The sequence below is a fragment of the Cryptotermes secundus genome, unplaced genomic scaffold, assembly GCF_002891405.2.
Source record: "Cryptotermes secundus unplaced genomic scaffold, Csec_1.0 scaffold146, whole genome shotgun sequence".
In the NCBI taxonomy this organism is placed as follows: Eukaryota; Metazoa; Arthropoda; class Insecta; order Blattodea; family Kalotermitidae; genus Cryptotermes; species Cryptotermes secundus.
The window spans coordinates 396,741-421,789 of record NW_019733838.1 but is presented as its reverse complement, the minus strand read 5'-3'; the positions used below and the strand labels follow the sequence as shown (position 1 = coordinate 421,789).

The window sequence follows — 25,049 nt, the reverse complement described above, 5'->3', positions numbered from 1 at the left end:
CAGTCCGAAAACCCAGTATCTCTGTATGTTATACACCATCGTCAGAATCCTATAGAAAATTGTGTATGTTTTTCACTTTTACCACGACACGCCTTCACCTTCCTACTTGTTTTAATGGCTCTAAAATATTTAGTGTAAAATACAAATTAAGTTTACAAAGCTCCTCATTTTATAACTGTATCCATTCTTCACGTTATGTCCAAAATAGAGTCAATTTGATTTGGCACTGGATGTATATACTATACGTTATTTGATAAATGCATTTTTTTTCGTATTGATTTCGATATAACTCCTGTTTGACACGAAACTTATATCTACTTAGCCAACATTCTCAAAAATTTCTCATTGTAAGTGAATGTTGTATCATCTAATATAATATTAAAAGTCAGTACAATCTGCAGCTGCTATTTGAACTATTTTAGAAAACCTGTAATTTGGAATTGGAATTTATGCCTCTGTTTAGAGCTTCAGCAAAAAATATGTAATTGAAATAAATTAACATTAAGAAATACAAACCCAAAAATATATGCTAAATGTATTTCAGATCCAAACGCGTTCTTTGCTAATATGCGTTTCTGTGTGGTCTTGATGGGGTTTGTTGCAGTTACAAATCAATTTCTTCTTCTCCTTCGCCTTTTCACTCTTACGGCAGAACCGAGCGCTAACATTACTAATACAGCAATATACAGTACAAGCCAGTGTTGGGGCAAAGATAATTAACAATAACGAAATTAACTGTTTCCTTGTGTTTAATTACGCTTGTATCTGTACACTGCGGATCTCAGAGGCCGCGCCATCTAAGTCATGAACTGCCTTCGATCGCTCGAACACTGAGATCATGTTCGCGTTTATTCAGTACGCGTATTCAGCGTTTCTGTGTTGTCCTTTGTAGGCAACAGCCTTGCAACGGACTGATCCACCAATCCAAGGAGTTCTACAAATTGTCTTAGGATTAAGATATTGAAGTGAAACAGCGCGTTTCATAAATGCCGCCTGCCCAAAGTAGGAGCAACAACATAGAGAGAAATACACTTAAATCTGTACAATAAAACTCTAATTAATTAACTGCTATTAACGAGTGCGTACGCCCTGGTTGAGGATACTATTACGTAATTCTGTCGGTAGGCAGATCTGCAGTCTCTGTCTTCAGCTGTCTTCATTTTCATGAAATGTTCTTCTCTAGTCATTTGTTGGACCTTGGTCGCTTTTTCAGTTTCTTAATCCATTACATAGTCGTAGGACTCCTTGGGCGGGGGATCAGCCGGTTGCAAGGCCGGCACCTACACACAGAACAACACAAACACAGATATCCATTCAATTAGTGGGATTCGAACCCACGATCCCAGTTTCAAGCGAGTGAGGTTATGCCTTAGACCGCGTGGTCACTGTGATCGGCTTCTTCTGTATAATACAGTAGCTCCTTGAAATCTGTGTTCTTTGAATTGTGGGTGTTATGATGGGCTGGGTGCACGCGAAGCAAAGGCCCAATAATAACGTTAGTTAACCAACTGCACGAAGCGTAGTCCTTCTTCGGAAGCTAATAGTCGCTCAACTTCTGAAGAAAGAAACTTATCTTTTGATGAAACACAAACGTTCATTGCAGTGAAGAGTTCAGTATTCTGGATGCAATCCCATGTAATCCATTGAAAGTTAATCGACGTTTCGAAGAAACATGTTTAAGTGGCTACAAAGTATTATGTTCCAGAAAATGAAAATATTTATAACCACTGCTGTGAGAAATTCACATCCTAGGTTCATTACTGTTTTCACAAGAACCGGCCATTAAATTTGCACTATATCCTATATGTTTCAAATAAATCTTGTAGCTTATTATGAAATTTACAACACAAGCTCTACACTGATTTTTGCACCATAAGCCTTTTTGAGAAGCATAATCCTTTTTGAGAAAGATAAGCCATGATCTTATGAAGGATGCTCAAAATTACTAAACCAAATGAAACAAGCCAAATTGCAGTGGTTGCAGGATCAGGCGAAATACATAGGGATCATCTGAACAATATAAGACGTGAAACCAGCAGGCATTTCAGGAACAAAAAGAGGGAATATCGGAAAGACAAAATTGATGAGCTTGCAATGAACAGTAAGAACAAGAACATTAGAGAGCTGTATAGAGGAACAAATGACTTTAAAAGGGGTTACCAGCCTAGCAGTAACTTAGTGAAGGATGAGAATGGTGATCTGCTTGCAGATTGCCACAAAATTTGGAATAGGTGGAGGAACTACTTCTCTCAGTTATTGAATGTACATAGGGTCACTGATGTTAGGCAGATAGAAATACACACAGCTGAGCCGTTAATACCTGATCCCAGCCCTTATGAGGCTGAGATTGCTATTGCAAAATTGAAAATGTGTAAATCACCAGGTAGCGATCAAATTCCGGCAGAAATTATTCAAGCAGGAGGCAAAATATTACGTTCTAAGATCCATAAGCAAATTACTTCTATTTGGCATAAGGAAAAATTGCCTACTCAGTGGAAGGAGTCTATTATTGTACCAGTTCACAAGAAGGGTGATAAAACTGACTGTAATAATTATCGGGGGATATCACTGCTATCAGCTTCGTACAAAATTTTATTCAATAGTCTTCTATCAAGGTTAAGTCCATACATACTGTAGATGAAATTATTGGAGATCATTAATGTGGGTTTCGACATAACAGATCAACTACAAATCAAATCTTTTGCATTCATCAGATATTGGAGAAAAAATGGGAGTACGATGAGACAGTACATCAGCTATTTGTAGACTTCAAGAAAGCCTACGATTCAGTTAGGAGGGAAGTATTGTACAATATTCTGATAGAGTTTGGGGTTCCCATGAAACTAGTTAAGCTGATTGAAATGTGTTTAAACGAAACTTATAACAAAGTCCGTATAGGTAAACATATGTCTGATAAATTTCCTATCCCGAATGGTCTAAGACAAGGAGATGTTTTATCGCCACTCCTTTTCAACTTTGCCTTAGAATATGCCATTAGAAGGTCCAGGGAATCCAGGTGGGACTGAAATTAAACGGGACATATCAGCTGTTGGTCTATGCCGATGATGTGAATCTGCTGGGTGATAATGTAGATACCACACAAACTTTAATTGATGCAAGTAAAGAGGTTGGTCTAGAAGTAAACACAGAGAAAACTAAGTACATGTTGTTGTCTCGTCACCAAAATGCAGGGCAAAATCATGACATAAAGATAGGAAACAAATGTTTTAAAATGTGGCACAGTTCAGATATTTGGAAACGACGATAACAGATCAAAACCTGATTCAGGAGGAAATTAAGAGGCGATTGAACTCGGTTAATGCTTGCTACCATTCAGTCCAGAACCTTTTGTCTTCTCGTCTGCTGTCCAAAAACATAAAAATTAGAATATACAAAACTATAATTTTGCCTGTGGTTCTATATGGGAGTGAAATTTTGTCTCTTGACATTAAGGGAGGAACATAGACTGAGGGTGTTTGAGAACAGGGTGTCGAGCAGAATATTTGGACCGAAGAGAGATGAAGTGACAGGAGGTTAGAGAAAACTGCATAATGAGGAGCTTCATAACTTGTACTCTTCTCCAAGTATAATTAGAATGATGAAGTCAAAGAGGATGAGGTGGGCAGGGCATGTAGCACGAATAGGGGAGACGAAGAATGCAAATAGGCGGGAAAGCCAGAAGGAAAGAGACCACTGTGAAAACCAAGGCGTAGGTCGGTGGACAATATTAAAATGGATCTTAGAGAGATAGGATGGGATTGTATGGATTGGATTGATCTGGCTCAGGATAGAGCTCAGTGGATGGCTCTTGTGAACACTGTAATGAACCTTCAGGTTCCATAAAATGCTGGGAAGTTCTTGAGTAGCTGCAAATTTGGCTTCTCCTCAAGAAGGGCTCAGCTCCATAAGTAAATAAGTAGGCCCTTTGGAGAAAACTGTTAGGACTTCGTCTACAGGTTAAACCAACAAGGGACATACAGAAATAAAAATGAAATTATCTCTCAATTTCCCTGTAGATATTATCGACTCTAAATTTAAACGGAATCTGTTCACTAGACTAATATCGGAGGTGAAATACGCTCTCGTACAAATGGACACATAATCTCCTAACTAGACATTAATTATAAGGCAAATTATGCATAAAACACGAAAGGTAATGCACTTTTAACCTTTTCTAAAGTACATAATATATGGGTTATTTATGTGCATTGTACAAGGGTGAGACGAATTTTTTCCGTAGCTTGGCACAAACAACATGAAAGTAAGCGGAGGTCACTATAGGTTGATTCGGTAAGAGATCATCTTGGAGCGTTGTCTATGGCAGTAGCGAGATAGAGAGGGGGGGGGGAGGTCGCGGCAACCAAACAGGTTGTGCATGTGTGTTCCTACACTGGCCGGTTCTGCCTCTTGTACGCACAGTCTACCGGGTCAACACAACAGCCGTGGTGGGCTCTTCGCAATTCTGCTCTCTGTGCGTTAACTACAGGTTGTGAGGGTACATGTTAATTACTGATTTCGTATTTTTTAACTACTTCTAGACAAACAAGTCTTGTTCTTGTTAATGTAAAGTGAATGCTGCATTTCTCGGTATTTCTTTTTATGGTTTCAAATGGCAGCCAGTATATTTGATCTGAACTGTGTGAACAAGTGAGTGTCCACTATGAAGATGTCATGAACTGCAGATGACAATGGCTACATATCGAGACTTACATTTTGACTGGTCAACCCTCTGCCAGGACTGTACCGAATGCTGGACACCCTCAGGTAAGACGGGGGATATCTCCCTTAATTGTCGTTTTTGTTTATCTTTTGGCATGCAGCAAACATCCATATCACTGAACTTTTCGTTTAGGTTAGGTTTAGTGGAATTAAGTTATTTATGTTTACTTGGAATAGTCAGATATCAAATTGAGAGGGTAATCTCTCACAAAATAGCGTATATTTTAAGGTGAAGTAAAAACTATACAATACGGTGATCAAGCATATAAGCCCCATTTTGATAAACGGGCCATCTTCATCAGTCTTGCCTCGAAATCTATGGTTTGCATACGTTTATTAGATCCAACACGTGCACTTTCTTGAATCCAGTCCAAACCATCTCCGATTTTTGTCTTGGTTGGAGAAAAACGAACCTAAAGTTGGGCAAACAGTACTGTTGAACAGAGGCATATTTTGCTGAACACTTTGCATGGAAATAAAACGTAAGCACTGAGCAGCCTTGTGTGGCGTTACAACTATAGACTTGTAATCGGGAAGTGCTGAGTTCGATTCTCGGGTAGGATATCTACTATTCTAATTGTGTGTGTGTGTGTGTTTTTTTTTGCAGTCTACCTCAGTCTTCTCAGGAAAATGTTGACACTCTTCCTCGATTACTTCGTGACCACTTCTTTTCAAATGCTTACTAATTATTTATTCATCAGTCACCCTACAATTTGACACTAATATTTTGAGTTGCCGGTAGCGTNTATTTTCCTGACAAAATATAGTCAAATAGTCCTCCTCCACTTCTTAAATCACTGTAAGCATAAAATGCAATGACTGATTACCTGAAGAAAGCAGTCTTCTGGGATTTGGCACCGTGTATATGTGGTGTTAACCGGAGTTTCGGAGGAACGTCGGTTAACACCACATATACACGGTGCCAAATCCCAGAAGACTGCTTTCTTCAGGTAATCAGTCATTGCATTTTATGCTTACAGTGATTTAAGAAGTGGAGGAGGACTATTTGACTATATTTTGTCAGGAAAATATATTTGTTTACGTTGTTCCAGACGTGGAATTTCAACCAGTAACTACGTGGACCACTTTCCAAAATATGTCTCACCTTTACACCACAATCTAGATTACCGTTCTAGGGCTAGGATATCTAGACAAAATTCGTAAAAAATATCAGCAAAATCACTGGCAACATGCATAATGTCGAGCATTGTCTCCGTCATGTCACCAGCTTGCCTGGTCCAGGTTCTTCCCAGCTGATGTCACACAATCGTGTGCCGGGGCAAACCCTAGCTCACTCTTCATGAAAATCACTCCATCTCATTCAATTCTACATTACATCTGTAGTGAGATAGCGTCATTATACCATAACCTAAGGGAGACGTACTCTGTTCAGATCCCGGGAGGTTTGTCGAACAAACCAGTCGGACGTACTCGGGGTAATTCATTCAAATAAGCGATGATAGGTTCCAAATTCATACACAGTACTAGGTTATGAGCTTAACTGTGTAACCCCCGTAGCTGGGATGGCTCAGTAAATAGCATGAACATTAATTAAATACATTAATATATAACCTAAGGTTATCATAACGTCATTTTAACCAATTGTAATTAGTTGTCTACAAGTTACCGTGTTTCCCATATTCTTGCCCATATAAAGGGAGAGATAATTGAGCTCTTGTTCTGTTATTACACAATTTGACTCCCAGGAACAAGATGGGTGGCACCCGCGTCGGTCTGCAACTAACTTGGCGTGCGCTGGTAAATATCATAATGGCCTGCACGTCAACCGACCACTTCCAATGGTTGTCCTTGTTCCGACAGACATCTGCAAACACTGACTGACCTATAATATACGATATTACATAAAGTATATATCTTATTGAAATGTACATCTGCAGTAAGCGAACATCGAAACTATTATGATATGAGATTCTCACATCGGTGGTTAATGGAGAGTCCTTTCTTCTGGAATATAACGCCATGAAGTCTGTTGAAAGTCAACCGACGTTTCGGAGGAACATGTCGCCTCCATTTTATGGGTCGAAGAAAAGACCAAGCAAGAACCAGCGTGAAACAAATAGCAGCTTGAAAGCTTAGGTTGGAAATTGAATTTAAAATACAACAAACTGTTAAATCATTATGAAACAGTTTTTTTTCTGATAAGATAACGAAACTTGCTTTTCAAGGTGAGAAGAAAATGACAGATACACGGTGAAAAATGAAAACGATACAAGGAAAAGCAAAATCATACCAGAATAGAATATAAATGTGATTGCATCATAAGGTACAGGTGAAGTTGTCCCTCTGTTTATTTAGGCACCGCACTAAGAAGACTTCTGTGCGAGTGAAAGTATAAACACTTCATCTGAATGCATGTCAAAGACAGGCCACTACTCCACAATAATCGGGTCTCCAGGGGAGAATTATGTATGTGCTTTTTATACATGTATATAGTATACCGATGCTGGCAGTAGCGCAGGCTATTTAGGCTTTTCATGGATGTCACAAAGACTTTTCCGGGGAGGGAAGGGGGAGTGCAGGGTAAGGGAGAGGCAGCCAGAAAAAACTTTCTTACAGATGTATATTTAAATCGTCAAAGACTCTTGATTATGTACTGGCTGACCGGACGTCGATCAGAACTGTCAATGTACAACAAGCTGCTCCTGTATAAACAAATGCTGCGACCAGTCTGGACATATGGCATCCAACTATGGGGATGTGCGAAAAAATGCAACCTCGAAGTAATCCAACGATACCAGAACAAAGTACTAAGACGCACAGCAGATGCGCCCTGGTATGTACGCAACAGGGACCTCCATCGAGACCTCGGTGTCGAAACAGTCGCATCCATTGCAAGATACGCCACCTCACACGAAAACAGACTTCGTCAACACGTCCAGGCTCCTAAATGTGGGAAACCTAACCAGGCGACTCAAACGGAGCAAACCTTACGAACTAGCCAAGCAGCCCGACAGCTAAGGGATCCGATGGGCGAACTCAACTTCATATAATCTTAGTAACTTAGTGTCATATTAAAAGAGATTGTTAGTTCAAGCGAACTAGTCTTTGTAACATTTTGCTTACATCTTGTAGCAGCCAATAAAAAAAAAGACTCTTAATAGAGTATTCAGGACAGCAAAATCGATTAAAACATATTTTAATTTTCGGTATTCATGTATGTTAAATTGCAGTTACGGTTTGTTAGGTGTCAAAACGTCCGATTACCCATGCAAACCCCGTGTCTGGCCACTAAACACGTGAAAATATGAATGTCTACAGGCCAATCCCCTAATCCAATGAATCCTCAAGAGGTGTCATAGTTTTATGAACAGTTCTCAATCGCTGCAGGCAATGGAGCACATGAGTTCAAGCAGGAGGCACCTGTAAACAGACACAAGTATTATCAACCCTAGTTAAAATTCGCCAAAGATCTTTGACTGATCTTTGTTTGGCCTGAAACAACTTTATTCTTGTAATATTTGATGTTTTCACGGCGGTGACTATGAAGAAAACATTCTTCTGGGATTTGGCACCGTGTATATGCGGTGTTAACCGACGTTTCGGAGGAACGTATCGCCTCCATCTTCAGGGTAGAAGGAAAAATATAAGAAATCCGCAAGCGAAGAGACCGTGAGAACCGGTAAAAGCAGACTGTTTATATTTTTCCTTCTACCCTGAAGATGGAGGCGATACGTTCCTCCGAAACGTCGGTTAACACCACATATACACGGTGCCAAATCCCAGAAGACTGCTTTCTTCAACTTCATTCTTTTCTGAGTTATTTCCATATGTTGAAAGTTACTTATATTTTAAAGGGGCTTATGCTGCTTGCAATAATTTGTCCCCGAGAAACGATTGACCTGTTCCCCTTTCCTTAGGCTGAAAACCACTGACGCGACAAGCCGCTCGCTGTTTGTCGAGTGTTTTCGTTCGCGGCCGTTATTTGTATTGCTTTTATGAGCCGCGCGCGGTTAAGTTTTGGAACGCGGCACACAGGCGGCAGAGCTGTCTCACGCGCGCGACAAAGAGCGGCTAGCCTCTCGCGACTAGTCGCGTCAGTGGGTTTTCAGCTTTAGAGAATGAAGGTTTTGGAAAATTTCCAAATAGTGGACGTCACGGTCTAGTGGTCAGCGTTAATATATCTTATTCTAGAGGTTCATATTTCTAATCTCTGCCTGCAAGCTGGATATCTTAAATTAGATCATGGTTTTCCTCAACTCCTAAAAGAAAATACTGTGATTTGCTTTACCTATTTATGCCCTGGATTTATTTGTTTGGATATTTTAAACGTACCGGCTGTTGGAATTATGTCTCATTGCTGTGATGACTGTGGATCAAGTAAATTTGTCCTATGTACTATGACAAAAACTAAAAGGGGCGCTGTCATCCCTGCTTTTTATTTGGAAGGCCTCGATCTGAGGTCTACTGTTCTGACTGAAGTTCCCCCTATATTCTCGTAGTTCTCCAGCAAAATGATGTGACAGTAAACTTAACAGGCCACAGGAAAGTTTTCTTCCGTGTCACAGTCCATCTATCGGCATTCGAGTATACGTGCATATTGATAAAATTGTCGTGAAAGAATTTCTGCACTAAAAAGGATATTACTTGGTGAGCTATTATTCGCATTTAGGCGTACTTGTATTAATGATGATATTTTTTCAAGTATAGCTGCATTTTTGTCTGTCATATACTTGCATGTCATTTTGATACTTAAGTGCCAAAAATATTTTCAGCATTAAGCACAGCAGTTAAATATGCATTTCAGTTTTGTCTGTTTACTTATCTCACGCAGCGCATTAAACCCCGACATTACCTCGCCGCTATTTGTCGTCTGCACACGTAATTAATTCCACAGTGCACTGTCTTTCTTTAGCAGATATTTTTTAAACGGCCATTAAATTCTGTGACTTGCGAAAATTAAAATATTTATCAAATGTAGCCACTGGACCGAATTCGAAACTAATGCAATTCATTTCAGATCCTACTTCTTTATGAACTATTTTCTGTTTTGAATTTGTTATATTACCATACCATCTCTTCGAAAATGTTGGATGAAACTACAGATGAATTCATCAGACCCACAGAATGGCCACGAAATTCCCTAGATTTCAGTCCGTTAGATCGTCATGTCTGAAATGAAGAGTCAGCTCATAAAAACCTAACCTAACCGTTTCAGTCCTTGCAGGTAGTGCAGCAAAAAGCTGAAAATGTATGGTCTCTCGCAACACAATTTAACATCCGATCAACCGTAGACCACTGGAAAAGACGGGTTCAACCCATAAGCTAAGAAGACACGGGCCCTATTAGCCATTATTCTGTAAAAAATATACGATGAACTTATAAATAGAATATTAATTTTTTCATCCGAAACGTAAATTATTTGTATAACACGTCAACCAAATACAGCAATTTTTTTTTGAACATGTGCTTAGGTACTTTTACTGTGATACGAGTGTCATTCAAATCCGCATAGCCGTTAATTATTATTATTTAAAAATGCCTTTTTGTGTCACACTCAACATAAATATGCGATAATTATTTATATACATGTATTGTTATTCCAATGTTTGATCATTGTCTAATTTTACTTATGCTTTATTTAATAACCTTGACAGTCACTGGCGAGGAGTACAAAGCGTGAGCGTCATAATTTTATACTTTTCTGTTTCTTCTGCTCGCCACATCTCATCTCGACATTTTAGTTGTGAATGAGCAGAAAGTTCTTTCTTCAGATACGTAGTAACTGCTAGACTTGTTGGTACTGAAGCAGCGTAGTCGGTATAGCGACTGGACGAAAGAGGGGTCGGAGTTCGAGTCCCGGTAGTACCAAGAATTTTCTCTTCTCCACGTCGTCCATACCGACTCTGGGGTCCACTCAGCCCCTATCCAATGATTACCGGGGGCTCTTTCCCCGGGTATAAAATGACCAGGGCGTGAAACTGACCACTCAGCCCCAACTAGTGCCAAGGTAAAGAAAATGTGGATATATACATCCACTCCTCTATACACCTTCTTGGATTAGTGCTTAATTAGTTAAAAACAGGGAAAATGTAAACTTTTACGGAAGAAATTATAATATTTGTTTCACATTCATGTAACTGATCAGATTAATGCTATAGTAACAAACTAAGGCTTTTGTTCACAAGTTTTGAATCTTGGCCGGTTTAGAAGCTGTCCTGGCTCAAGTATTTCGTGATTTTTCTAATCCTTGGCGAATGCCATGACAGTTCCTTAAATTCAGCCACGCCTACCTCTTTCCAAATCCTTATCCCGTCAGGATTCACGATCTCTTGCGATCCAATTTGGGGCTCTTCAGTCTCTGAAGTTGTAAGAGCGACGTTAATCAATTCGAGAGACCGGAACCGCCAAGAATCCGAGCATCTGAAGTTTTCTTATGTGTTAAAATTGGTAAAACTTCGTCAGTGTTCTTATTCTCGCGTTGTAAATGCTAGGGTTATGAGTTCGTTTCCAGCCCAAGGAATTAATTTTTGTCTGCCTTTGTATTCCCGCTAAACAGATTATTATAGCTTAGGCATTAATTTTCAGAATGGCGGAAACCCGGGAAACGCTCTAAAAAAGGAGTGAGTGGATTTGTATTTGTCTTAATGAAAGCAGTGATATTTCTTGCAGAAAGCCTCGTGTTCGACACGTGTTTCCGAAAGCCTTCCCCTTCCCTCACCCCCATCAGATCTAAACTCTCTGTGGCTGTTGGCAATAGCGGGCTTGCACGGCGGTTTCCGTTGCGCATCTATATGCAGGTCCCTTATGGCGGCTGTGACGGACACCTTTGCTATCGTGAGGAGTAAAATGAAACGTAACATGTAAATGTACTACTCCCACATAAGCCTGGGCGTCAGAGGCCATGCTTTTCAAAGACCATATTACTGTGATACCTAGAGGAACAATCTCTAGCAAGCTGGGTGTGTGTCCGATAGGCGCCGACCTCTGGGAGTACTTTCGGTAGCAAGGGCGATTGCGGCTTCTAGACAAGAAGTACAGCTAGATGGAAAGAGGTCCGGCCACGGACTGTGTCCATTGGGATGACCTCCGAGTGAAACAGTGGCGTGCCAAGCGGTAGTTGCCAACGCCTATGTGTTGAGGAATGTACAGAACTGAACACAATTCTTAACATCCTTAAACTGTTGTGGCAACAGAGCGTACTCTCTTTACAGAAGATGACCTACCAATATTTTTAAATTTAATCGGATGTTTATTATCATGTGAACGAGAGTGTATATATGTTTTCCAGTTGTATAAGTAACCATGTTTATACCATATGGACTTTATATATTTTTTTTTTTNCTGACCAGTTTCCTTTTTTCTTATTCAAGTTTTCTTAATGATGAGCCCCTGTTGGGAGAGTGTAGTTTTTCTCTTCGAATTTCATGTGACATAGAGATTGTATTCAACTGGCCTGGGGGAAATATAATTCTTACAGTAATTATGATCTATCAGTGGGGTAGGGGCAAAGTAACCCCTGATATTTAAGAAACACCTCGTGAAGACACATGGGAAAGTTGTGGTATGGCTTCACATATTCTTATCTTCAGCACAAGATGGAGGTCAGTTTCACGCCCCGGAAAATTTACAGTCCCTAATTTAATCGAAATAATTTCAGCATTTTCAGAAATAAATCAAGCAGACCGATAAACACAACCCCCAATTATATACTTATTCCATGCATTTCGTTCAAATAAAATATTTAAATCATGGAAAGTTCGGAAAATGTAATAACCGGTAACACGCAGCTCTTTAGTCTGGGCTCTTTGGCAGTGAACCCTGAATAATGAAGGTCAATAAACATGTGTTACTGTTCAAGAAACTGATCGAAAGCTATAGGTAAGACGACAATAAAATAAACTGATGAATTTTGTTTTCGTCAAAGTTCTTATTTTCTGGAGTGCAGAGCCATGGCGCGGCCTAGCTCAGGCGGTTGGTCGCCGGTTTCCCACCTCGGCAGCCCGGGTTCGATCCCAAGTCAGGTCATCTGGGTTTTGTGGCGGACAAAGTGACGCTATGGCAGGTTTTCTCCGAGTACTTCGGTTTCCCGTGCCAATTCTCATTCCACCGACTGCTTCACACTCATCATCATCTATCATCCGGGACTGGAACAATAGGCCAAACAGTGGCCGACGTACCAAGTGAACTCAGTCTCACCCCACCATAAGATACTAAAAAAAAGGATGTCTGTTTTTTTTCTCTCTGCATGAAGTGCATGTCAGCCTGCAGGAACTTATCCTCGAATATCCTGAGTTTATTTTCATTAAATTTGTATTTCACAATCAGAGCAAGAAACTTGTTTTAGTATAATTTCAGTTTTGGCCCAAACCGACAGAATATATCTCAGGTTTAAATTGAACGGGACGTTTCATCACATTTCTCAAGACATTTCTTCTTACAGCAAAACGATACATAAACATAATATAAAATAATGTGATACCTATATGTACAATTTATATCTGCAAATTTTTATCTGAAAATTTTTCGTTATGGTGTGTAATGAAATACTGGGGGAAGTATCTTTTTTATGCAATGAACTTCAAGGCCAAAGTTATGTACAGTAATGTACTTAGGGCGAAGTACGTTCTTCCGCTCTTTGTGACGACAAAACTCGGATTCCAAAGCCTGGGCTCTTTCTAACGAACGAAAGGACTGTCACTTGCTGCAGAAGACCCTTAAGCAGCGTAGCCTGGCTCCGTTTTCTCTTGAAACCTATAAACTCGCTAGCTTATGTGGAACCTGACGCCTGTTCTAGACTGGTCAGCCTGGGTTGCGTTGCCCTCGCGTGGCTCCCCTCAAGACCTCTGTTCCGAACAATTAATATGTGCCAAGGGTCTGGTCAGTCTGAAGTGCGTTTCTTAATCAACGTAAGAATGTTTTCAGAACTAAAGTGGGCTTAATTTAAAGGGCCTTCTGTATATTATTTTATAGCGTTTCTAGGTGTTTCGTCGTGTTTAGGGTCTTAAATCGTTTTCATACAGAGCGGGTTGGCTTAGCGCTAACTCTGTAAATCATATTGTGCAGGTGTTAAGTTCGACTTTCTACAGGGACACGGGCAGTCCTGACTGGGGATTTTCGTAGATGTCTTCAAGCCCTCAGGGAAAATGGCAAGATATTAAATCTATTACTTCATGGCCGCTTTCTTCCAAAACCATTCAGTCCATTCACTCGACGCTATGACAGCGACGTGAAAGAAAGAGCGAAAAATGTTTTCATATTTATCTTTTTCCAAATATTCCTTAACTTTTTCGTCAATTCCATCGTAATTTGTTTTTTCACATTTTAGTTTCTTTTCCTTCCATATTTTCGATATTTTATTCGCCATTTCCCTTTTAAATCTCTCTTCCTTTCCCTTCCTAGCCGTATTCATACTTAAGTTTGAATTCTTCTTCTGAGTCGCCTTTCTCTTTGTATCTTGTTTTACAATTTGCTCCTTTGACATATCCCGACTTTGAAATGCGTTGCTGGACAGTGAATTTTTGAGAAGCGATAAGACCACTCAGGTAGGCTACCAGCCACCACTGCAGCCTCTGTTTTCACAAGACAACACCGGAAGACAATGACGAATGTTCTTAGCCCAAGTTCTGCCTTGTTTTATTGTCATATTCCAAGACAAAAATAAGCGTGGTTTTGAAATGCGAAATTAGATGGGTCTACAGGTAGGTAATGGGTATCATAGTCTTAGCATAAACATTTATTTTGAAGGAGAAGGAGAGCTTAAAGCGAAAAAGAAAACTTAATTTTTTGCAATTAGTGGACTATGTGGTTTCGGTGTCCCAGTTCGATTCCAGAAACGTAAGCAATCTGATAACTTCTGTTCATGTTCTTGATTTTCAGCGAGGCTGAATCTGTGTCTGTCTTCCTCTTGTTACGTTTTATCATCCGCCCGCGATTAGTATGACAACAAATATAACGAGTTCAGGTTAACTGCTGCTACATCTTTTTGATAAAATTATTAGTAAATTTAAAGCTAAAAGCTAAAATCAAGACTAAATTCGATTTTTCAAGAATGATTCCTCTTTTGAAAAATTGAGTAACTGTCTGCAGAGTTTTTGTTTGAAATGGTCAGAATTTAACCAAACGTAAAGGAACAAACCGCCGGTCACGGTATCCGAGCGGTCTAAGGCATGTACTGTCTTCGCTCGCTTGGAAACCGGGATCGCGGGTTCGAATACCACTCAGGGCATGGATGTTTAGTTTGTGTGTGCGCGTTTTTCTGTGTCTGTGTACAGGTAGAGGCCTTGCGACGAGCTGATCACCCGCCCAAGGAGTCCTACCGAATGTGTTAGATCTAGAAAAACCGAAGTGAACGGATAAGTTCATGGAGGTAGGCCTAGGCCCACTGGGGCTGTGGTGCCAAGGAAGAAACCGTTAACTCTCCAGTGATGCCTCAGCGGTTGCTTGCTTAGCTCTGCCGACGAGGGATTTCTTTATGCAGTTCACGGAGAGCAGGAATAGCGCAGTCGGTATAGCTACGGGATGGTGACCGAGAGGTCGGAGTTAGAGTCCCGCTAGGGTCAAGCATTTTCTCTACTCTGCGTCGTTAGACTGTCTCTGGAGTCCACTCAACCTCCTATCCTATGGGTACCAGGGGCTCTTTCCCTGGGCGTAAAGTACACCACTCACAGCCAACTACTGCAGAAGTCGAGGAAATATTGATCTATACATCCACTCCCCCATGCTCCTTCGTGGGGTACTGCTTAATTAGTTACAGGGACAACTTTACATTTACGGACATTATTTTGTTATTGCTAGTGGGGTGGGACTAAGTCCCTTGTACTGCGGCCACTTCTGGCCTATTGTACCAGCCCCAGATGATAGGTGAGGGTGATTGTGAAGCAATTGGTGGAATGAAGAGTGGCAGGGGAAACCGAAATACTCGGAGAAAACTTCGCCCAGCGCCACCTTGTCCACCATAAATCCAATTTGACCGGACCCGGGCTCGAAGCCAGCGACTAACCACTTGAGCTATGGCCCGTCCTTTACGCATATTAAGTATAGTTACAGTTGATCTATCACTCATATTACAAAAAGAAAAACACTTTTGGAAGCTTATGTAGCTAGTAAGGACCTAACCCTCTTTTGTGGGTTATTTTACCACTTCTAGCCGTTGTCCAGGCCGAGATTAGAACCCATGATCTTCCGAATATGATTCAATAGAATTTGTGCTAAACCAGTGCGTAATGACTCTGCACTCCTATGTAAGTTTTGAAGTTTTCATGGCGATGACTGATGAGAGTCGTCTTCTGGGTTTTGGCGCCGTGTATTCTTCGTTTTGGCCGACGTTTCGGAGGAACGTATCGCCTCCATCTTCAGAGCAGGTGTATGGCTTGTGAATGCATTCACGTCGGCCAAAACGAAGAATACACGGCGCCAAAACCCAGAAGACGACTTTCTTCTCTGCACTCCTATTCGTAATTGTCTCAACAGCACACAACTTGAGCAAGCAAGGCGCTCAGTGTTTGCGATGGCTTCTGTTTGCTCGGAGACGCGTAAGATTTAAAGCTTACGTACACATATATGGCTTCCCTCAGACATTTGCAAGCACATGTTGTCAGCATCCTGTAATACTTTTCCTGCTCGTACCTTTCCGATATCCGGTTCCCGTAACCTCATGACCTGACTATATTTTTTATCGATTTCCTCAGTCCGTCAATGAGCAGGGTGGTGTCACGGTAACACAATCTTGTTCGGGTGATACCCTTTCGGATCCCTGCTGGAGTATCACCTCTTACAGCTTAGAATTCTATGGGTTTCCTCAGTCTTCAGTCGAATTTCGAGGTAGTATTTTCGTATACGTTCATTTGCTTCTTTCCAGATCTATCCCTACTCACCATTCATAATTATTTTCCTATTTTTATTTCCTATTTTTGTTAAGTTCGAGTGGAAGTACTGAAGAAACCTCCCGCCTAGCACTATAAAACTTATTCCCTTAAATAACTAGGAATCAAGTCACTTAAACATCAGTTTCTCGTCAGAGCTGTCGTATAGCACAGCACCCTTCGACATTCGGGAGATCCCTGGGTAATTGTGGGCAAAAGCAGGACTATGGGTATTGCTGGGCTAGGAGCACTTTAAAACAAGTCTGTGGCGAGATATTAAAATTGTAAAGAAGCAAATGAAAATGCTGTTTCTTGTGTTCATGTACGCTGTAGATACAGTTTAATTACTCGTAAATTGTTAAGGAAAATAATATTTTTGGTCAATAGGAATACGGTGCAGACATATTTTACTTGTAAGATTTGGGGCTTTCACGGCGGTGACTGTGAAGGAAGCAGTCTTCTGGGATTTGGCACCGTGTATATGTGGCGTTAACCGACTGCAGTCTGCTTTTACCGGTTCTCACGGTCTCTTCGCTTGCGGATTTCTTATATTTTTCCTTCTACCCTGAAGATGGAGGCGATACGTTCCTCCGAAACGTCGGTTAACACCACATATACACGGTGCCAAATCGCAGAAGACTGCTTTCTTCACATTTTACTTGAATTTGAAATAGTGAGTTATAAAAAATATTAATGAAATTTCACTTTGTATGCAAAGTTTTGAATAATGCGAATTTATTCCTAAGAGAAAACTTATATTAAATCATCAGTAGTTTTCAGGGACGCATCTCTAGCTTAAAATGCGACAGAACTTTTTTGTTTTGTTTTGTTGAATATAAGCCTTTCTTTTACTCATATTGGTTTTGAATCCTTAATTTCGTCTGTGTGCAAGTGGGAGACATACATTGGCAATGCACTCTCTTACACCAATAAAGACGAGTGACCCGCAAACCTTACCTACAATTCCATATGGCCCCCATCCAAAATAACTGTCCCCACTTCGATAAGGGATTTATTCATGGCTTTCAGTTATTTCATGAATTTGACCTTCGCTTAAAGTAGGCCTATGTTCTGTGTTGTTGTTTGGCCACATACAGTTAGAACCTGGCTAAATCCATTGTATAATATTTCTTGAATATTTCATAGAAGTTCTGTTTATCAGGAAACCCGGATATTCACTACAATTTTCGCAAAAGCCCACCGTTCTGCTCTGTCCTGGACCAGTCAAAGCCATCATGATTGCTGAAGATACGGATCAATATTTTCTGGCAAATCCTCCCTGCCGGTTTCTTATCCTGGTTTTCGTCGACGGAAATTTATATCACATTGTCACTTTCCCTCTGCCTATCAAATGTCCCCAACCCATCTTATCCTCCTTGATTTTACTATACTAATATTATTGAGTGGAGATGTAAGTTACATGGACCGCCTGTGTCGTCTAGCGGTCAGAGTTCCTGCCTACAGATCTAGAGGCCCCGGGTTTGATTTCCGGCGGTACCAGATTTTCTGAGAAGTATTGGGTCTGGAACGGGGTTCACTCGACCTCGTGAGGATAATTGAGGAGCTCTTTCAAGGAAATAGCGGCTTCGGTTTAGGAAACCGAGATTAACGGCCGTGGGGATCCGTTGCGCTGACCACGTGACACCCTCTATCCGCTGAAAATGACACTAACTTCGCCGACAAGCGCCGGTAGCTCGGTCGGTATAGTTCGCTTGCGGACTACAGACCACGGAGTTTGTGTTTTTTTGTAAGTTATATAAAGCTTGTCACTAAATTTACTGCAATTATATTTCACTTCATCTCCCATAGATACACAACCGAGTATCGTCCTCAGGATGGAATAACGCCATACGCGCACTTGTAACGACTTTATTTCCGAGTAGAAGCATCCGGACGGACAGCAGCCAGACGTGAGTTGCAATTAAATGTACACCACATCCCTTTCCTTGCAGATAACACAGTGAAATGTTACATTAGCAAGCGAAGTGGCTGGCGCGTACTGTAGTGCAAAGGTCCACCGCAGCAACAGGTCAGTCATGTGGGCGACAGGCCTTGCAGGCGCTGACTAACGGCACTTTGTTACACAATGTGTTGGAGGCTGTAATTTTTCTGAAATTTTAATTCTGTTTTTAAATTAACGTTTACAGACGCACGTTGGAAAAATGACAAATTATACCTTGTCTCCCGCATTCAGGAGAACCGGGTTTTGTTCCCGATATCCACTCTCTTGCCCGGCAGAATCATAATAATAATACTGGCTCTAAAGATCGCATTTTTCATTTGACAGGAAAGGGGCGTTCATTCTCAGTCACTATGGATACGAGTATTTATCTCCCTTGTTTGATTATTTTCTTTCTTCAATTATTTATGTGTTCTCCTCTTACATCACTGAATGATTTGATGTTTAGAGATGGAGAAATTCTGCTTTTCCTTGCAAGCTGTAGGATGAGAAAATAAACGTAATCTGACCCTGTAAGCCAGTGATATCCAAACTTTGTGTCTTCCGTCCCACTGGGCATTTTGTCAACTGTAATTCCACAATAATAAAGATAAAACATTTATTTTTACAAGAAGTGCATATATCAGTTAATTACATGTTTGTACAGAAAGTCGCTTAACTTCGTGGACACGTTCCTTTGAGCCGCGAGCAGACCCACTCTTTTGTACGTATTCATTCTCGGACATGTTGAACTCTGCTATAAATGTTATATGAACTATTCGACTGCAGATTCATATAAATTCAAGAAAAAAAGATCTCTTACTATTAATCCTAAGAAAGTGACGCAAATTTTGGTGGTAGTATTTTTTATGCACTGCCTGATGCAATGATTTTGCCATAATGACTGGGGCGCCATAAATCTATCGCCAGCGCCTCCTTCATGACAACGCAGTGTAGCACGTGAAATTAACGTCGGAATCAGTATCCATGCTGCACGTCTTTTCGTCATATGACCCGCAAATTTTAGAATTATTGGTAATTGATGCATGTAGAGTTTGCCAAATTAAGGATCTCTAACACAAGGATTAAGCGATTTGAAGTGCCTCAAGGAACCGAGTAAATTGAAGAGATGCAATAAACTAGAATTCCACGGCGAGTCCCGGATAAATTCTCGGCCAGATTATCTTGTGCGCTCGTTTAGATTTTCCATGTATTTACACCGTCCCTCCAGTTGGATATCGTGTTAATGCCCTAAAGCAGATCTTCAGTGTCTTCTAAGCTCTACCCGACCATGGTTCAAGGAGCTTCATTAATTGTCACTCAGCTATTGCTCTGACGTGAGTACCCTACTGTGTGGACAGCCTTTGAATATTTTACACCGAACGCAGCAGTTTGCACTCATGATTAGTGTTCTGAAGGATCTGGCTTCAAATCCCGCGTCAATGCCTGAAGCTTTGCTGTTAATGGAGTTCAGCACGTCGGTGTTTTAGAGAAATGGGTATTTCTTTTAAAGTAGTCACTAGGAAATTGACTGATATTTAGAAATCCAATTTATGTGGCTGGATTTGATATATTTATCTATATTAGAGGTGTGTCACTCAAATGGAAGCTTGTACGGTGTTGAATTTCCAGTCGTATCCACGATATCACAATACAGAAGATTGTAAACTGAAACAGACACCAAAGAAATCCTCGAAAATTATATTTTTTTAAATCTCTGCTTTATTTGGATATTATCCCTCCCACTGAGTCTAGGTCTGGTAACTCGTCTCTTATTGTTGGATTTGTAACGAAAATTTTGTTCTAATTCTTTGTTTCTGCAGATTCCATCTCTCTTCTAATTAATTATATTACTCTTTGTGACATTATCAGATGATGAGTAACTATTTCGAAACTTCGTGTTTCGTAATTTTTCCTTTCTTGTTATTTCATCGTTAACGGATATTTTATAAATTGCTGTAGTGTCTTTCAGTGCAAGTCTGCGTGCATGCATTCCCCAGTGTCCGCAGGAAATTATCATATGCCACTATTGCGTGGAGCGATGCCGCGGCTTCAGGCCAAGCGATACCTCAGCTGTGCTACATCTCGCAGATTCCCATATGAGGTCATTGTCCCTTCATAAATACGCAATATGCATTCTTCAACAACAGTCTCCGTGACCGCTGTCCTGATCCTAATGGAATGTAATGATCATTTTCTACAGATTAGAAAACAGATATAGATTGCATTACAGATTAATAAAAAAAATGAATACATTCGCGATTCACTTCAGAATCTTTCACTTTCCGGTTTCCTCTTTAAAAACTTACTGTTCAACTCACTTACAAAGACAGTGTGAAACTTCTCTGTTTCTTGAAAAACTGGTAGGAGAAGTTCATATCTGTTGTAGTTTGAAAACCGGGACAAAAAATACCTCTTGGAAGTTTCAGGCATAAATTGGAAGAGAATATATTAAATTATTATTAATCTTGAGTGAAGCAAGGTGTGGGGCTATTCAGTGGTCATATCTGGCCCTGCAGAACGTCCAGTGGCAGGCTCTTCTGAATTCGGTAGTGAATCTTCGTGTTAAAGCAGACAGGAAATTCTTCAGCAGCTGAGCTTTTCAAGTAACATTGTGTCCCATGTATTTGCTTACGTATGGTATCATTCTGTGGTGTTCGTTGATTAAATTCAGCATTACAATTTACCGTCACGTTGGTTCCTCGCTCGGGGATTTTTCTTCTTTTTTCTTCTACCCTAAAAATGGAGGCGATACGTTCCTCCGAAACGTCGGCTAATACAATACCTACACGGCGCCACATCCGAGAAGACGTTTTTTTTTCGGTGTCTGTAATAAGTGCGGTGTGATTAGATAATAAGTGCTTTGTCTAAACAAACAAATTTCCAGGCAACAGCCGAGGCCTCCAACTTACAGATCCAGAATTTGGAAATATGATGCCTGATCAGGGCTATCGAACATAAGTATGGAACAATGGTGGAATACTAATTAACAGGGGAAAGCAGAAGAAACTCAGAGAAGACTTGCTCCAGAGCGACTTCATCCATCATAAATCTCGTATGAAGTCATCCGGGAATGCAACCGTATATAAACGACGAGAAGCCTTGATATGTTACAAATATTTTATTAAATTATGTAAAAACTGCTACACTGTGTTAGTCCGTGTTAAAATCACACGCTGTAGTTCTCTTTTCAAGGTAATACGAGATAAAATCCATTAAAATTTCTATTATGCCCACGCTATTTTGGTGCATTGTAATAAAATATTTGTAACATATGAAGACACCTGAAGATGGCCGTTTGGGGCCGAAACATGTGGTGTCAAAGTGTAAAATATTGAACTAAAATTAAAATTAAGTAGTGAATAAACACGTGTTGCAATATTGACGGACCATAAATACATAAGACGTTAAGTTAAACAATTGCAACAGGAGAAGTCTGCTTGCAATCGCCTGAGCTATAGTTACTATTTGTGCCAAAGTGACATAAGTACTTTATGGGTTTGTTCGGTGTAGTCTATATCCCGTGTTGTTTCGATACATAACGTAGTTGAATGCATTTTTTTTTTGCTGCTTGAAAACTGCAACAAGAAAGCGAACCGCTCTTCATCTGTTCCGAATGTCATGGGAAAGCGCTGCACTAGTGTTATTTTGGAGGTTTCTTTTTCACTTAAAGAGGATTGTTTGGGTCACATTACAGAGCATGCGCGTATTCTGCTTGCACGAGTGAGATTTAATCTCTAGATGCTATAGTTATATTTTGTGACGTATTTCCTTTTGTGTTACGCGTGTGAATTTTGTCTCCATTCTGAGGAAACGATATGAATCGAAGGAGTCTAGGAACAGGGTGCTGAGGACACAGAGAGGGAAAGTAATAGGACGATGGGAAATGCTGAGGTCATTAATAATTCATACTCTTATCCTAACAATCTTAGAAGTAACTGGGGGGGGGGAGGAGGAGGAGGAGGAGGACATGTGGTTCACATGATGGAAATTAGAAATGAATATACAATTTTAGGCGCTTATCCAAGAGAAGATGCCACTTGAAAGACATAAGCGTAAATGAGACAATAGAGGAAGAGGATATTATTGTCCTCACTGGATTATTGTGTTTCGTGACAGAAACAAATTTAGGGCCCCTGTGTACCTTGTGAATATTTCGGCTCTATAAGGGGAAGGGGGGAGGACTCTTGGCCAGCCGAATAACTTGTCAGATTTGCAAATGAACTTAGGTATTTGTGTCCAGAATTTGTCTTTCCTTGAACTACAATAAATTCGTTGCAGTGTACCTTCTCCATATGCCGTAATGTTGGTTAAATCAGCAGCAACATAGAGGCAGACCCATCGACATGAAAGGACATAAACCAAAGACGCTGTAAGAGCGATATAAATGGGACCGTGAGTGCCCTCAAATGGATAGAGGCGAAAGAAAGAAAGATACACCAGGACAGACAGTTTACACGAACCTTTCAAATTGATAACATATTGTAGGGGGTACCACATAGGAAAGAGAGCCGGTGTAATAGTGTACGATAGTAATAGCTACGGCGAGTGTAATAGGCCCAGTTGGTTCGGCTGCTGCAGCAGAACAGCGGTATTCTGTAAGCACTTGGATTCTGAACTTGAAAATGTGATGCGCTTCCACTTGCAAAATATTCAAAGAAACAAAAAGGGACGAGAACATCATTGGTTTCCCTACGACAGGGAAAGGCTAAGAAGGGAGCTGCCAGACTTCAACAGATAGGCATTTTCTTGATTTCTGTTATATAGTTCTCTAATTAGTACTTACAGATTTATTATTTGTACTATTGTTATTATTTTTACTGTTGCTTCTTCTAAAATAACTTTAATTAATTATGTTTTCTGCATATGTTAAATTTGTCGTATATGACCTCAAAGTTTCGCACAGATTTTGCGTTTGTAAATGTCGCTTCACAAACAGTATTTGAGATAAAATGTGTGTGCATGTTTGTGACCTATGTCCATGTAAAACTTTGGACACTTAACTTAAATGGTTTATTTGTTATCTTCATTAAACAGAAAGCTATAGAGAAATTTTGTTATTTATATTTTACAAAAAAAATCTTAATTTGCATATTTTTCGAAGAACTAATACCACACAGCAGTAAGTGTTATTGTGTCGCCCAAGCTTAATGAAGATGAAGAGGAGAGGGGATACACAGACAGTATGAAGATCCCACATGGAATCAACTTTCTGTTGTAAAGACAGGAGAACAGGTTAACAAATATTATCATATGAGCGTCCCCTTAAAGCCCATTTCGTTCTTTATCCTTTAAAGAGAACATTATACGATACATAATTTTAACATCATTTCCACATCACTAGTAAATATTTGTCATATATCATGGAAAGAAACCCAAAGTTGCATGATACAACTTGCTGCTTAGAGCTGTCAGTGCACTGGACGCACGAGACGGCGTGGAGCGGTCACTGTGTGCTGCTTGATTGCGTCCAACACCTGCAGTTCCTATGCGGAGCACTGGAGGAACGCATCTTGAGAACGGCAGTCGCTGTACCATGATTCGTGGAACTCTTGCTGGTGCATTATATTCTTCAGTTGGGCCTGCGAATACAGAATACAGATTTTTAATTATTATTGTTTATTTAAATGAAAAATTAAAGTAAAATATTTACGCGGTGTGTGGCTTTCTTTTCTTTTAACGGACAATTGGCTGCAGACTGCTTGGAAGTAGACTGTCTCAGATGCCTGTCCGAGAGAACATTGTGAGTACGAGTACAGAAGTTTTTAAATGCATTGCTCACTATTTTGCAGTCCACATTGGATTTACGTGCATTAGTGACTATAGACGTGTTTTGGATTGGTAAATAAATTTATTGATAATTTACAGTCCGTAACTACAAATAACTATTACACTATTGCTGATTTCCACAGTACAAATCACTCCGCACTGAGTCTGCTCAATCTGTTTTCACTGGCCTTTACACGATAACAGCTCTCCACAATGGCTATTCCTCTTCAGTGTTTTCACTGGCCGTTTCCTGGTAACGAATCTTAGCGATATAGATTCTCCAGCTTCCGTTTGCCGCCGGTTAACATTCCACAACTGAATCCTTAACTCTCAACTGATAACTCCGCTGCACTCCCTTGCACTCCTTGAACTCTTTCAATTCTTCTGACTGTGCCCTCTTATTTCCTAGGCACGGACCACATGAAAAACACCGCCTCTCTTTGGTCAAGAATGCATGTTTACTGGCCTGTTACCTAGCAATAGTTACATGCGAACCACATAGAAAGCACCTCTTGCGACGTGGTTATTTTGCGTCTGCGTATTTCGGGCGTTCCCTAGAAATGGATCTGCATGTGACAATATCAATTTGAGACTCTTAGAATTATCGGAATGGATATAGACCGCTATTGCCTGCATGTTTTGTAGACTCTTAGTTTCCTGGTGTGCGTTCGGAAAGCCACTGGCGACTGTTGAAGCCCAGTGGCTGTATTCAGATGGATTTGACATTTAGTTACGCTGGCTTAACTTTACAAAACAATATTGTTACGTAATTTGCTAAGGTGAAGTTTACTGTTGATACT

General features: G+C 40.4%; 1 protein-coding gene across 4 annotated transcripts in view; it reads left to right on the top strand.

The window, feature by feature from the left end:
• The window catches only part of LOC111868201, a 193,250-nt gene that overhangs the window by 47,922 nt on the left and 120,279 nt on the right, over window positions 1-25,049 (top strand). The window contains exons 1-2 of one of the 4 annotated variants that reach the window (XM_023858645.2): window positions 4,404-4,495; window positions 4,617-4,764. The exons of 2 other annotated variants lie outside the window; for them this stretch is intronic. In XM_023858645.2, the coding sequence (XP_023714413.1) occupies window positions 4,683-4,764 (82 nt within the window). In that variant the 5' untranslated portion in view covers window positions 4,404-4,495; window positions 4,617-4,682. Of the gene's footprint in view, window positions 1-4,391; window positions 4,765-25,049 lie in introns of those variants that run through there. One more of the 4 variants, XM_023858643.2, reaches the window with a different exon arrangement.